At 48.7% G+C, this 14,299-nt stretch overlaps 1 protein-coding gene across 1 annotated transcript; it reads right to left on the bottom strand.

Annotated features, from left to right (window-relative positions):
- Nucleotides 1-8,200: 8,200 nt before the first annotated feature.
- MRGPRD (MAS related GPR family member D) lies at nucleotides 8,201-9,984 on the bottom strand. The gene has a single exon (XM_008020293.3). It carries the CDS (start codon nucleotides 9,980-9,982, stop codon nucleotides 9,020-9,022), a length of 963 nt encoding a protein of 320 aa, XP_008018484.3. The 5' UTR covers nucleotides 9,983-9,984; the 3' UTR covers nucleotides 8,201-9,019.
- Between the last annotated feature and the right edge of the window lie 4,315 nt (nucleotides 9,985-14,299).

Genomic DNA, 14,299 nt, shown 5'->3' with positions numbered 1-14,299 from the left:
GACAGTGTGAGGCACCGCCCCTGTCTCTCTCTTCTTCCTGCTCCCACCATATGAGATGTACCTGTTCCTGCTTCGCCTTCCACCACGACCGTGTTTCTGGAGGCCTCCCCAGAGGCTGAGACACGCCGCCACGCTTCCTGTGCAGCCTGCAGAACTGCGAGCCAGTTCAACCTTCTTCTTTATCAATTACCCAGTCCCAGGTGTTTCTTTTTCTTTTCTTTCTTTCTTTCTTTCTTTCCTTCTTTCTTTCTTTCCTTCTTTCTTTCCTTCTTTCTTTCCTTCTTTCCTTCCTTCCTTCCTTCCTTCCTTCCTTCCTTCCTTCCTTCCTTCCTTCCTTCCCTCCTTCCCTCCTTCCCTCCTTCCCTCCTTCCCTCTTTCCCTCTTTCCCTCTTTCTTTCCTTTCTTTCCTTTCTTTCCTTTCTTTCTTTCTTTCTGACATTGCCTGGGCTCTCTTATTACCCAGGGTAGAGTGTGGTGGTGCCATGATCACAGTTCACTGCAACCTCCACCTCCCAGGCTCAAGTCATCCTTCCACCTCAGCCTCCTAAGTAGCTGGGACTACAGGCACACGCCACCACACTCGGCTAATTTAAAACAATTTTTTTTTTTTTTTTTTTGGTAGAGATGGGGTTTTACCATGTTATCCAGGTTGGGGTTGAACTCCTGAACTCAAGCGGCAATCCACCTGCCTTGGCCTCCCAAAGTGCTGGGATTACAGGCGTGAGCCACTGTGCCCCATTCCTTTATCGCAGTGTGAGGATGAATTTACAGAGACTGACGTGCTTCAGTCAACCCCAGACACTGTAGGGAAATATGGTTATTTTTCCTGCACAGAACAATTTGCTCTTCCTCTGTGGAGACGTCTTGGGTTTCCCCTATCTTTGGGTTCCAGGTGGGGTTCTGTGGGTTGACATTTGGCCCAGGCCAGCCACAGCATAGTATACCTCCTGACCGAGGTCATTGTTTCAGGAATGGGCACGTGGCTCCAGCTGGTCTGATTGTCGTCGCTCCTGACCCACCCTTTTCTGGGGTTTTGAAGAAGTGTTGGGCTCTCAGCTGGAGAAGAAAGGATCACCAGGTCTTGCTGGTGGCATGCTTGCCCTCACAGGCTGGAACCGGCCTGAAAAGGACTTAACAAAGGAAGCCAAAACTGGGAGCTGGGGAGAGCCAGGCTGCTGATCACACCAGGATCCAGCCATGCCTGAGGCAGGATCACACCAGGATCCAGCCATGCCTGATGTGAGATCACACCAGGATCCAGCCATGCCTGACAGAAGACCATGCCGTGGATGTTCTAACTGTGGGTGCCATAACCTCTGAGAAGGAGCGTGCTTAATGTAGGTTACATGATTTCCATCTCTCAAAACTGATTCCTAGCTGATGGGGAAACTGCGACCTGGGAGTAGGGTGTTGCATACGGCAAACTAATGTGTAGGATTGGTGGGGTCTGCATGGGGTGTGGAGGGGGACAGTGAGCTTCTTCTCGGTGCCCAGCTGCGCCATTTGCAATGCTGTTGGGAAGGTGGTGAGTTGTTGTACAAGTTCTACTTTGTATAATCTCTGATGTTGTGCTCAGACTATGTGTGTCTACTGAGGAAGGCCTGACATGCATTTGCTGGGACTGCTATTACAAAGCCACAGGCCAGGAGGCTTACACAACAGACATTGATTTTCCCACAGTCCTGGAGCGTGGAGGTCTGAGATCAAGGAGTCAGCAGGGCTGGTTCCTCCTGAGGCCTCTCTCCTTGGCTGGCAGATTTTGCTACCTTCTCCCTGCATCACAAAGTTGTCCTTCTGTGTGTGTGTCTGTGTCCTCATCTCCACTTCTTATAAGGACACCAGTTGATACCATTTGGCTGTATACCCACCAAATCTCATCTTGAATTGTAGTTCCCATAAGGAGGAACCCAGTAGGAGGTAAATGAATCATGGGGGTGGTTGCGCTCATGCTGTTCTCATGATAGTGTGTGAGTACTCGTGTGATCTGATGGTTTTATAAGGGGCTTCCCCCTTTGCTTGGCACAAACTTCTCTCACCTGCCGCCATGTAAGACGTGCCTGTTTTGCCTCCCACGATTGTAAATTTCCTGAGGTCTCTCTAGCCATGCAGAACTGTGAGTCAATCAAGCCTCTTTTCTTTATAAATTACCCAATCTAGGGTATGTATTCATAGCAACATGAAAACAGACTAATACATGGGTCATGGGGGATTAGGGTCTACCCTAATGACCTCATGTTAACTTAATCACCTCCTTAAATAATGTAGGGGGTCCCATCCAACAAAATCAGTATTCTGGGGGCTGAAGTACCTGAAAATGGGAATAACTGATCTGTGCAGAGAGGTCCCTTCCACCAGGGATTAGCAATTCAAGGAGGTTGAGAGTTGTCGTTAGTTCCTGCTGCTATAACAAAATACCTTACACCTGGTACTTATACTTATGAAGAGTAGAAATTTCTTTCTAGGCAAGAGGATTGCTTGAGCCCAGGGCTTTAAGATCAGCCTGGGAAATGTACCAAGACACCATCTCTACAAAAAAATAAAAAAAATAGCTAGGTGTGGTGGCTTGCACCTATAGTCCCGGCTACTCAGGCTGAGGCAGGAGGATCACTTGAGCCCAAGAGTTCAAGTCTGCTGTGAGCTATGATTGTGCCACTGCACTCCAGCTTGGGCAACAGAGTAAGACTCTGTCTCAAAAAAAAAAAAAAAGAAAGAAAGAAAGAAAGAAAGAAAAAAAAAGAAATTTATTTCTCTTGGTTCTGGAGGCTGGGAAGTCCAAGATCAAAGTGCCAGCAGACTTGGTATCTGGTGAAGGCCCAGTCTTGCCTTCATAGTGGCACCTCTTCCTATGTCCTCACATGGCTGAAGGGCAAAAAGGGCTGGCCAGTTTCCCCGATCCCTTTCAAAAGGGCACCAATCACCTCCTAAAGTCCTCACCTTTTAATACTATCACACTGGTGATTAAATTTCAACGTATGAATTTTGAAGGGACACATACATTCAAAGAGCCAAGTGGCCTAAACTTGTAGGCAGCGATGAATGCCCCACTCCACGCTGAAGTCCCAGCAAAGGCAGGGGTCCTGCTAGCCAACCTGAGAAAGTCCCTCCAGGGCATGCTTCCTGCCTGAGAAGCTGGATGTCATCCCAACTGTGAGAGCCATCTGTCCCCTCAGCTGTGACCTGGGGATGGGGGCAGCAGATGAGCCCTGTTGGGGAAATAGAAATTAAGCCCTAAGGGAACACACTGACTCGTAAACACAGAAGTAGCAGATTTTATCAGTGAGCAGCAACAGCAAACAACAGCCCAGTCCAGAATGTGGGGAGGTAGCCCCACATGGCTACAAAGCTAGAGTGGATCTCTGTTTCTATGGAATGAAAGCTACAGTTGGCTGTTATTCTAGCTTCTGTTGGTAGTTACATTGACGCAGTGTGATGTCCTGATTTTCCTACCTCTTTTATCTGTTCCTCCCGTGGCTGTCCTGGCAGTGCCCCTATAGTCTCATTTTTTTTTTGACATTCTTCAGGAGGACTAAATTCAGTTCAGTTCCCTGCAGTGTCCCCCTACCCCGCAAATATTGCACGACTCACAGAGCCAGGTTGCAGACCAGGAAGAGCTGGGGAAAATTGGAGGAACATCTTGGCCCTGGTGCCAATTGAAGGACCGTGACTCTGCAAGGCCTTGGCTTTGATTGTGGGAGTTGATGGAACGCACATATTCCACAAGACAACCATGCTTTTAAGAGAGTTGGAGGCCAGCCAAATCCCAAACCTGGCCAGCCAATGGTCATGACGCCCATGGCCCCAATGTTGTTCAGGGGGGATTGTGACCTCACTTCTGGCTTCACATGAGTTTAACATGCTCCAGACTTGGACAACCACCCTATTCCACCCCATCGGCTCCATAATTCATTTTGGGAAAAGTACATCAGTTTCTAGGCCAAGAAGCCTTAATTGCAATGTATCCAACAAGAGTCAGTCACAGGAGTTTTCTGGGAAATACTGTGGAAAAGGAACTCTCCTCCTTCTGGAGCCACGGAGCTGGTGGGACAGAAGGAAGTCTGCACAGTGGGAACCCATTATGCCAACTAAGGGGAGTGCCTGCCTGAGAAAAAGGTCACAGTGGAGAGCAGAACTGATGGAGAGAGAGAAATAGGTTCCTGATGACACTGTTAGATCACCTGGATCGGCCCATGCCTGAAGCCATGATATTCTGGAGCTTTTAGTTACTAAAGCAAATACATTCCTTTCCCTTTGATCCAGTTTGACCTCAGTTTCATTCGCTTGCTGCCCAAAACATCTCCACTTATGCAGTTACCCAAATGACAATAATGTGTATCTGGGTTCCTTGGTTGAGACAGCTATAATCAGCCCTGTCTGACTTAAGGAAAAAATAAAAAGAAAGATAGACATTCATTGGAAGCCTGTGAAGGAGCTGCTGAATTGACTGGTGCCTAGAGAACAGGCTGGAGAAGTACAGGAGCTACTCAAGGGCCAGACGTGGCCAAGGCGCCTTCTCTCCTTGGGTTACTTGTGTCAGACTTCAGTTCTCTCGGAGTGTAGGTGTCAGTGGGCAGCCCCAGGCCATGTATTGGTTCCCCGTGGCTGCCATAACAAATACCAGAAACTTGGTGGCTTAACGCAACTGGAATTCATTCTCTCACAGTGCTGGAGGCCAGAAGTCTGAGATGAAAGTAGGGTCAGGCTGGCTTCCTCTGGATGCTTGAGGGGAGGATCCACTCTTTGCCCCTCTCCCAGCTTCTGGCGGCTCCAGCAACCCTGGTGTTCCTTGCCTTGTAGCTGCTTCTGTCCAGCCTCTGCCTCCTTCATCAGGCAGTGTTCTCCTTTCCATCTCTGTCTGTTCGCCTGGCTTTCTGATAAGGACACCTGTCATGTTGGATTGGGGCCTTCACTACTCCATACGACCTCATCCTGTCTAAGTACATCTGCAAAGACCCTATTTCCGAATCAGGCCACATTCTGAGATTCTGGTGAGCGCGGCATTTTGGGATACACCCTTTCACCCAGTGCAGGCCACGCCCATCCCCTGGTTGGATGAGATGATGAGGCTTTTCGGCAAGGGGTTCCTTACGCTTCCAGGGCACAAGGTACTGGATGTACCCGCTCATCAAGACAGGGTGGCCATTCCTACCAAGGGTGTTCTGGTTGCTTTAGAAAGGGGATTGGACGTTGGACCCACCGCAGACAACAGGGCCATCTGTACACGTCCTTTCTCTAGTGCATGCATTTCCAAAATATCCCTCTTGCCATGGCCAGAGCATCTGAGAACATCCTGGCGCATCCTTTGCCATGTATGTCCCTAGTCGCTGGGGGACAGCGTCCTCTGGGTCCTCTGTGGATGTGGTGAGGGGGAGAGTGCCTGCCGTGGGACATTCACCTGTTTTTTTCTGGTGTATTTAAGTTCTTCTCTCTACATTCTATGCGGTGGGCTTTCCGTCATCTGACTTCCCTGGCCTGGGTGAGTTTCAGATCTGTGCTAACCAGATTCTTAGGCCACATCCAACCCTGTGGGCCTGGCCGTGGGACGCAGGGGCTCTGTACGTGCACACATATGATGCATTCCATTCAATCTTCAGTAACGGACGCCCTCCCCTGTTAAGCGCTCCCAAAATGTCATTCCCACAGAAATCACCCAGATGTTGAACAACAGAGTATGAAATTTCTGCGTTCCTCTCCAGCCACCCTGGGTCAGGCTGGGATCTGATCCAAGGTAAGGATGACTGTGAGGGTGGGGCGGAGGGAATCTTGTTTCCTGTAATGCAGCTCCCTGGAGAGGGCAGCAGCTCTTCTAGGAAGGCTGGGACCGCCGCCTCAGATCAGGGAGGACGACGTCCTTCAGGCACAAGAAGCCCCTGGGTGGTTCTTCATGGTTTGGCTGGTTGGGGTCAGGATGTGTCCTGTGTCTTCCGGGAATTTCCGAATATCTCCTTTTCCGCGGATGGATGTGCAGCCTCTTACAAAGAATGCCTGGCTCCTGGTGAGTGCTCAGAAGTGTTTGTGGAATGAATAACAGACCCATGAAGCTGTGAGTTCCATGGCCGTCTGATCTAGCAAACTGCAGAGGGGCATCGTGAGCTGCTTTACCCGAATCAATCAGCGTCCAGGCTACAAAAACAGGCAGAGGAGGTGGTTCCTGGGAGCCGTCCCTACCTAACCAACTCTGTCTTGCTTCGAACCTTTAAGCTATCCTTGTTCATTCCTGGGCACAGGCCTAAGTAACTTTGAGAAGGAATTCAGTTCAGGGTTTGACTCTGAAACAAAATTGATAAATGTGGTATGTGTTCTGATTACACACGCTGTATTAGCAAGGATCTTGCTAACAGGGGAGACCTGCTCTGAGCAGGCACCGGTGAGAACAGAACCCCCCACTTAGAATTGTACATCTGGGGATCGGAGGATTCTTCTATAAGCTAGCTTCTGATTCTGTACATTTCAAATCTTATTTCTTCTGTTACCCACTCCTCCACATACTTCCTTCATCTGTTCATTTTTTCAGGCAGCTCTTTCCACGATACCCAGGGAGCTGGGACAGCAGGCAGTGAGAACGTTCCTGGGAGCCGTTCCTACCCTGGGGCGCTAGCAATTGCCTAACCACACACGGAGGTGATCGGAAACCACATAAATACACCTCACTAAGCCCAAACTGCACGGACCCCCTAACTCCTCTTCCACTCAACCCCACCCCCCAAATACCTGTGGGCATACCAGTGCCATCTGACCTAAAGTGGAGTGTGATGGAGGTACCAGAGTAGAAGGTCTCATGAGTAGATCATTTTATAAGTTTTATCGAAACATAACATCATCGTGTGAACAATTTCTAGGGCTCCTCCCCTTGCAAATGAGGGGCCCTGTGGTAGCCACCGACTGCTAAGAAGCGAGATGGTCCGCCTACCAACCGTCGGCTTTAGACTGGCCATCTTGTGGCTGCCCAGGTTGGAGAAGGGTCGTGAAGCATGGGGTTTGTAGTCAGAAGATGTGGGTTGTCGCGGTGGCTCACGCCTGTAATCCCAGCACTTTGGGAGGCCGAGGCGGACGGATCACGAGGTCAGGAGATCGAGACCATCCTGGCGAACACGGTGAAACCCCGTCTCTACTGAAAATACAAAAAAATTAGCCGGGCGTGGTGGCGGGCGCCTGTAGTCCCAGCTACATGGGAGGCTGAGGCAGGAGAATGGCGTGAACCCGGGAGGCGGAGCTTGCAGTGAACTGAGATCACACCACTGTACTCCAGCCTGGGTGACAGAGCAAGACTCCGTCTCAAAAAAAAAAAAGATGTGGGTTGGATCCTGGAGAAAACATGGGCTGTAAAGCACTGTACAGGCACCAGTGACTCTTACTGGCTAAATGAGCACTTATTAAGTGCGTGTGGCATGCGAGGCCAGTGCTGGCACCAAGCGCTCTGCTAAATGCTGGAATGACTGATAAAGAACCACCACTCTGCCTTTCATACCTCTCCGGGACATGCAGACCCGGGGGCCTGAGCCCTAGCTGGGAAAGCACGTGGCCCAGGAAATGAAAGCACTCAGAGGAAATTTCTTCTGCGAGGGCTGCACAGCCCCCAGCCCAGGGTAGTGAACACCCAGGGAGACCCCAGGAAGGGGAGTCCTGGCCAGGTGTACAGTCTTTGAGTCCCCAGGACAGCATCGCCTGCCACGGCACAGAACCGTAGGCTGTGAGAGTTGATTCCAGGGTGTATTTTATAGCTTACGGATGAGCCGTCCTCTCCTGTCTCAGGATCTGACCTGTGCCCTGGCCAGTTCAAAGGTTCCATCTTTTGGGAGGAGACTCAGATTTGCTTCAGAAAGATGCCAAGAGAAAGAACAAGATCATTTTTACCTTCTGACCTGAACAACAGGATGAGGCAGCCGGGGGCCAGGCTTGCAGGCCGGGCTGTGGTCTGGAGACAGGATCTTTCCACTTCCTGTCTTTCCTCCTCCCTCACCTCTTTAAGTCCGGCACTGACTCTGCAGGGACCTCCTGTCTTGCAGCCCCTCCCTGCAAGCCCTGAGCCTCGAGGCTGGACGCTGGGTGGTAGGAAAGGGCTGTGATGTGTGGAAAGTGCAGGGAACATCGGCCTTGTTCTGGACCCGGGGGACTGTGGGAAGGAAAAGGGGAGGGAGGAGAGTGGAGCTGGCTGATGTGTGTCCCAGATGTTCCCTCTTTGGGCCTTTGGGCAAAGTGAGGGGGCCCTGGGAGGGACGGTCAGTCAGGTACGAGACTCTGGCTCTGGGGGACACTGCCTGGCAGGCTGGCCTCCACTGCCTGGGGCACTGTCCCATCAGCGTCTGCTGGAGTGACTGCCAGTGAACCCAGGCAGAGGCTCTTCCCTTCCCAGTGTAGCCTGGAGGAAAGCGAACAGGCCTGCCCTGGGTGCAAGGGGTGACAGGGTAAGGCAACTTAACAGCAAATGCCAGGGGTCAAGGGCTGGCCAGGGGTCAGAGGGACAATGGGGCAGAGTCTCATGGCCCACAGCCAGCGAGATCTGGGTCAGCGATGGCAACACCGTTTACTTGCAGACTGCAGGCACACCTGGGGAAAGGTGCATGGGGGCACCGCCTTGGTGGCCAGTTGGTGCCACCCAAGGACCAGCATAGGGCCAAAGATCCCCTGGGTCACCCACCCCTGCACAAAGATGCTGTCTTAGGCAGTGAAGGTGGTTGGGAGAAAACTTTCATATTCAAATGAGATGCCTGTTATCCACCCATAGATAACCAGCTTAAAGCAGGGTAGGGCTAAAAGCTAATATTTTCCCCCAACCAGATGATCTGCTACAACCAAATAAATCGCACCTTCCCGCAGGGTTGCATTGTGAGATTCAGGACACAGGTGGTGTGGGGAGCTTTGACATGCAGGGAAGTGACCCCCACACGCAGTTGCAAAGTCCTTGGGGCTCCCCCAAGAAGGCTGGCCAGGCACTTGGCAGGGATGAGGCGGGAGGCAGCTCACGGCTCGGGAATCTCCAGGACACAGGCTCGCACAGATGGGAAGCACCTGTGGGTGGCTCTCAAGCCCCCATCTCATTGGTGCCCGTGGTGGGCGTCTCCCCACCTTCCAGCTCGGGCTCCTCACGAAGCGCCCGTTGGAGCACAGTCCCCAGTGACCCGTGCAGCCTGCGACTTCTCCGGCTGCCCACCAGGAAGTAGATGAGGGGGTTAGCGCTGCTGCTCATGGACGAGGAGAGGCGTGACAAGTTGAAGTACAGGACCTTCGTGTCAGGCGGCAGGTTCAACCAGTACAGCACGAACCAGTAGAAGCCCAGGGGCAGGGAACAGATGAGGAACACCAGGACAGAGGCCAGGACCACCACGAACAGCCGAGTGGGCTGCCGCCGCCACTGCTGGGAGCTTCTCCGCACCCGGACAAAGAGGGTCAGGCTGGACAGAGTCATCACTGGGGTTAAGACCCCCATGATGAGGGCAGCCTGGACCATGTCCACCCGGAAGCACCGGTCTTTATTGAATTGCAAGAACCTGCTGCAGAAGCAAGAGGTCAACCCATTTGTCAGGAGACACAGCATCCAGAGCAGGGCGCACACCCGGGCTGACAGGTGCCTGGGCTGGTGACACTTGAACCAGATAGGGAAGAGGACGGAGAGACAGCGCTGGGTGCTGATGGCCGTCAGCAGGCTCAGGCCCACTGTGTAGGCAAAGTACTTCAGTCTCTTCATCAGCTCGTGGACCTTGTCAGTGGTACTGACCAGGGGCTGGGTTTCCAGGCTGAGCATGGCAGCCATGCTGGAGAGGAAGAGGAGGTCAGCTGCCGCCAGGTTGAGGATATAGATGGAGAAGGGAGTCCTGCGCATTCGAAATCCCAGCAGCCAGATCACCATGCTGTTGCCTGCCATCCCGCACAGGCAGGTGAACATGGCCAGGGAGCTCAGCACCAGGCAGGCCGTGTGCACCACGCTCCCTCTGGAATGGTTCAGGGCCAACTCCGCAGTCCCACTGCTATTCAAAGTCTGGTTCATCCCTACAAGAGGAAGATGCACCAATGTGAAATTCTGTGTTGCTGGGACCATGGGGGAACCCCTGGGAGCCCCTCGAATTTCCAGCTTCAGAGCTCTACCCTCCAGATTCTTGATGCAACAGACCGTGGCCGGGAGGCGTAACCTTCCCTCCCACCTGTGACTCACTCAGCCCAGATCTACCTCCAGGGTTGCCTTTATGCCTACAAAGCTGTTATAGATGTCCGTTATCAGTTTCAAAAATCCTCCTCTATCTTGATTTGAATTATTTTTTAAATCATGGAGATGTATTGACTTTTATCAAATGCTTTTTCTACATCTATTATAGAAAAATCATTATTATCAATAGACGTAGAAAAAATATTTGATAGAAGCATTTGATATCATTTTCTTCCTCCTGTAATTGTCAAACCCTCTGAGTTAACTAAAAAAAAAAGACCTTGGGGCTGGGTGTGGTGGTGCATGCCTGTAACCCCAGCACTTTGGGAGACTTGCTTGAGGCCAGGAGTTTGAGATCAGCCTGGGCAACATAGCAAGATCCCATCTCTAAAATTTTTTTTTTTTTTTAATTAGCCGGGCATGGTGGCACACACCTGTGTCAGCTACCTGAAAGGCTGAGGTGTGAGGATCACTTGAGCTTGGCACATTGAGGTTGTAGTGAGCCATGGTCCCACCACTGCACCCCAGCCTGGAAGATAGAGCAAGACCCTGTCTCTTAAAAAAAAAAAATTAGGCCTGGGGCAAAGAGTAGAATTGACTACACTCCTTAATTTAAGATGCACCATGAGCATCAGCCCATTAAAAACCCTCCATTTATTCAAGTTTCCTTCCCCATCCCATCTTAGCTGCCTTTTTCCTCCCACCACTTGCATCCATTCCAACCTGTTTCACACAAGTCCTTGGATACCTCAATGTCTTTCAAGATGGAGCGGTTGCCCATTGTGTTTTAAATTTACATAAATGTTGTGATTTAGAATTAATGATGGGTTTTTTTTTTTTTTTCACTTGACGATATGTTTGTAGGATATATCCAGGGGGGCTGTATGCAAAAGTTGTGGTTTAAAATGTCATCATGCACACTGATCTGTTATCCATTCCTTACTGTGGATCCTCACCTTGCTTCAAAATTCCCGTTATCACCAAAACACTGTGTTGAACATCCTCATGCATGTGCCCATTGGACTTGACTCAGGATTTTTCTGGGATACATTCTTGGAGGAGGATTGCTCGGTCATAGAACATATACACATTTATTTTCACTAAATGTTGCCTGGTAATTCTTTTTCTGAATGGCTGCTTCAGGTTTCACCTGTACCAGGAGAATAGGAATGTTCACATTTTCCCATTCTCTCACCAACACTTGGTGTTATTTGTTTTTCTAACTTTTGCCAATCTGATGGTTGCAAAGTGATATACTATAGATGTTTTAACCTGCATGTCTCTGATTACAGTGAGTTTGAGCATCAGTTCATATATCTGTTAGCCATTTGGAGTTCCCCTTCTTCAAATTTCCTGTTCACACCTGTTGTCCATTTTTCAATTGGGTTTCCTTTCTTTTCCTTCCTGATTTACAGGAGTTGCTTGTATTTCTAGATATTAATGCCTTGCTGGATTTAGACATCGCATATACTTTTCTCTGAGAACTCTCTGGTTTTTTTATGGCAACTCTATCTATGATGAACTTTGGTTGGAAGACATCCTAAATTTTGGTACAGCTAACTCCTCAGAATTTTTTCCTCTGAAATTTTGCGCCTTCCAGATCTGAAAGTATTCTGTCTCTCTGGATAAAAAATATAGTCTTGTATATTTTCTTCTATTACTTTTATAGTTTTTCCCATTCAGATTTTGGTTCTTGGATCCACCTGGAATCTATTTTTTATGAGCTTGATTTTTCCTCCCTATTATGGGTCAGCTTTCCTAACAGTATCTCCTAAACAGTCTGTCCTTTCCCTATTGACTTACTAAGTTCCCATTTACACATGGGACTAGGTTATTAATTTCATTCTTCATTCTATGTCATTGGTTCATCTCTCCGTTCCAACAACATGAACACAGTGTTTTGTTTTTTTAAATCTGTCTTCGTGCGATGTCATTTTATTTTGTAAGATGCATCTCCCTCTTTAACTTTCTTTGCCAAAATTGAATTAGCCATTTGTGAATCTTTATTCTTCCTTAAAATTTTAGAGCAAAATTTTGGAATTCCTAAAAGAACAAGACCCTCAAGTTTTCAGTAGAAGTTCATAGAACTTGCAGATCATTGTGTTAGAGAACTGTCGTATTCACAATGGTAAGTCATTGTGTCCATAGCCTGAAATGCCTCTCTGCTCTCAAAGCCTTTAAAATAATTAATAACAGCATTGGAATTTTTTTTTTTTTTTTTTTTTTTTTTTTTTTGAGGTAGAGCCTCACTCTTTTTGCCCACGCTGGAGTGCAGTGGCACAATCTCGGCTCACTGCAACCTCCACCTCCTGGTTTTAAGTGATTCTCCTGCTTCAGCTTCCTGAGTAGAGTAGCTGGGATTACAGGCACCTGCCACCACGCCTGACTAAGTTTTGTATTTTTAGTAGAGATGGGGTTTTGCCATGTTGGCCAGGCTGGTCTCGAACTCCTGACCTCAGGTGATCTGGCCTGCCTCGGGCTCTCAAAGTGTGGAGATTACAGGTGTGAGCCACTGTGTCTGGCCATAACATTGAAATTTTACTCACGAAAGTTCTGTACACTTTACTGTGTTAATTTTTAGATATTGTTGTAGTGGTTTTACCGGCATTGTAAATGGTATTTTATTACATCTAAAAAGTTTTACTTACTTTTTTTTTTTTGAGACGGAGTCTCCCTCTGTCACCAGGCTGGAGTGCAGTGGTGTGATCTCAGCTTACTGCAACGTCCAACTCCGTGGTTCAAGCAATTCTCCTGCTTCAGCCTCCCAAGTAGCTGGGATTACAGGCACGTGCCACCATGCCCAGCTAATTTTTGTATTTTCAGTACAGACAGGGTTTCACCATGTTGGCTAGGCTGGTCTCAATCTCCTGACCTCGTGATGCTAGGCTGGTCTCAATCTCCTGACCTCGTGATCCACCTGCCTCAGCCACCGAAAGTGCTGGGATTACAGGCATGAGCCACTGCGCCCGGCCTACTTACATTTTTATTGGACAACTGATGCGAGGAATTGGATTAATAATAATACTTCTTTTTTCATGACATCCTGTTAACATTGGTTGCCCTCTTTTATTTTTTAGTGTATGTATGTTTGTATGCATATTAATGTAGGTACCCACCATCCAACATGAAAACTGTGATGTTGACAATAACGTAGTTAATTTTTCAAAGTTTGTTTAGGCTGCTGCATGGAGAATAGACTGATAAGGACAAGAGGAGAGGCTGGGAGACAAGTTAGGAGTCTGATGCAGGTGCTAGTGGGAGCTGAACTGGGGTGGTGGCTGTGGAGTGTAGGTCATGAGAAACAACTCGGTTTGGAATAAAATTTAAAAGTAGAGTCCATAAGCCTTGCTGATGAATCGGACATTGGGAGGACTCCATTAGTTTATGCATTCAATTATTAATTCGGTAGTTCATTCATTCAGTGTACCCCAGTGAGTTCTTACCGTTGTCCAGGCCCTTTCCGTGAATAAAGTAGGCACCTACAATGTATGAGGGTTCTGACTTCTCTACACCTTCACCAAGATTTTTTATGAACTGTCTTTTTTATTGTAGCCATCCTAGTCGGTGTGTGAATTAGTATCTCATTGTGATTTTGATTTGCATTTCCCTAATGACAAATGATGTCGGACATGTTTTCACGTGCTTATCGGTCATTTGTATATCTTTGAGGAAATATCTATTCAGATCCTTTCTACTTTAAAATTGGATGGTCTTTTTATTGTTGAACTGTTAAAGTTTTATTTACTTATTTATTGATTTTTAAGACAGAGTCTCACTCTCTTGCCCAGGCTGGAGTGCAATGGCACGATCTCAGCTCACTGCAATCTCCGCCTCCTAGATTCAAGTGATTCTTCCGCCTCAGCCTCCCGAGTGTCTGGGATTACAGGCACCTGCCATCATGCCTGGCTAATTTTTGTACTTTTGTAGAGGCAGGGTTTCACTGTATTGGCCAGGCTGCTCTTGAACTCCTGACCTCAGGTGATCCACCTGCCTTGGCCTCCCAAAGTGCTGGGATTATAGGTGTCAGCCACCACGCCGAAAGTTTTTTAAAAATAAAAATTGTATATATTAGACTCTTATGAGATATGATTTACAAATATTTTCTCCCACTCTGTAGGTTGCCTTTTCACTCTCCTGATGGTGTCCTTTGAGACACAAAAG

Source organism: Chlorocebus sabaeus, chromosome 1 (genome assembly GCF_047675955.1).
Source record: "Chlorocebus sabaeus isolate Y175 chromosome 1, mChlSab1.0.hap1, whole genome shotgun sequence".
NCBI lineage: Eukaryota > Metazoa > Chordata > Mammalia > Primates > Cercopithecidae > Chlorocebus > Chlorocebus sabaeus.
This window is presented reverse-complemented; position numbering and strand designations above follow the sequence as displayed.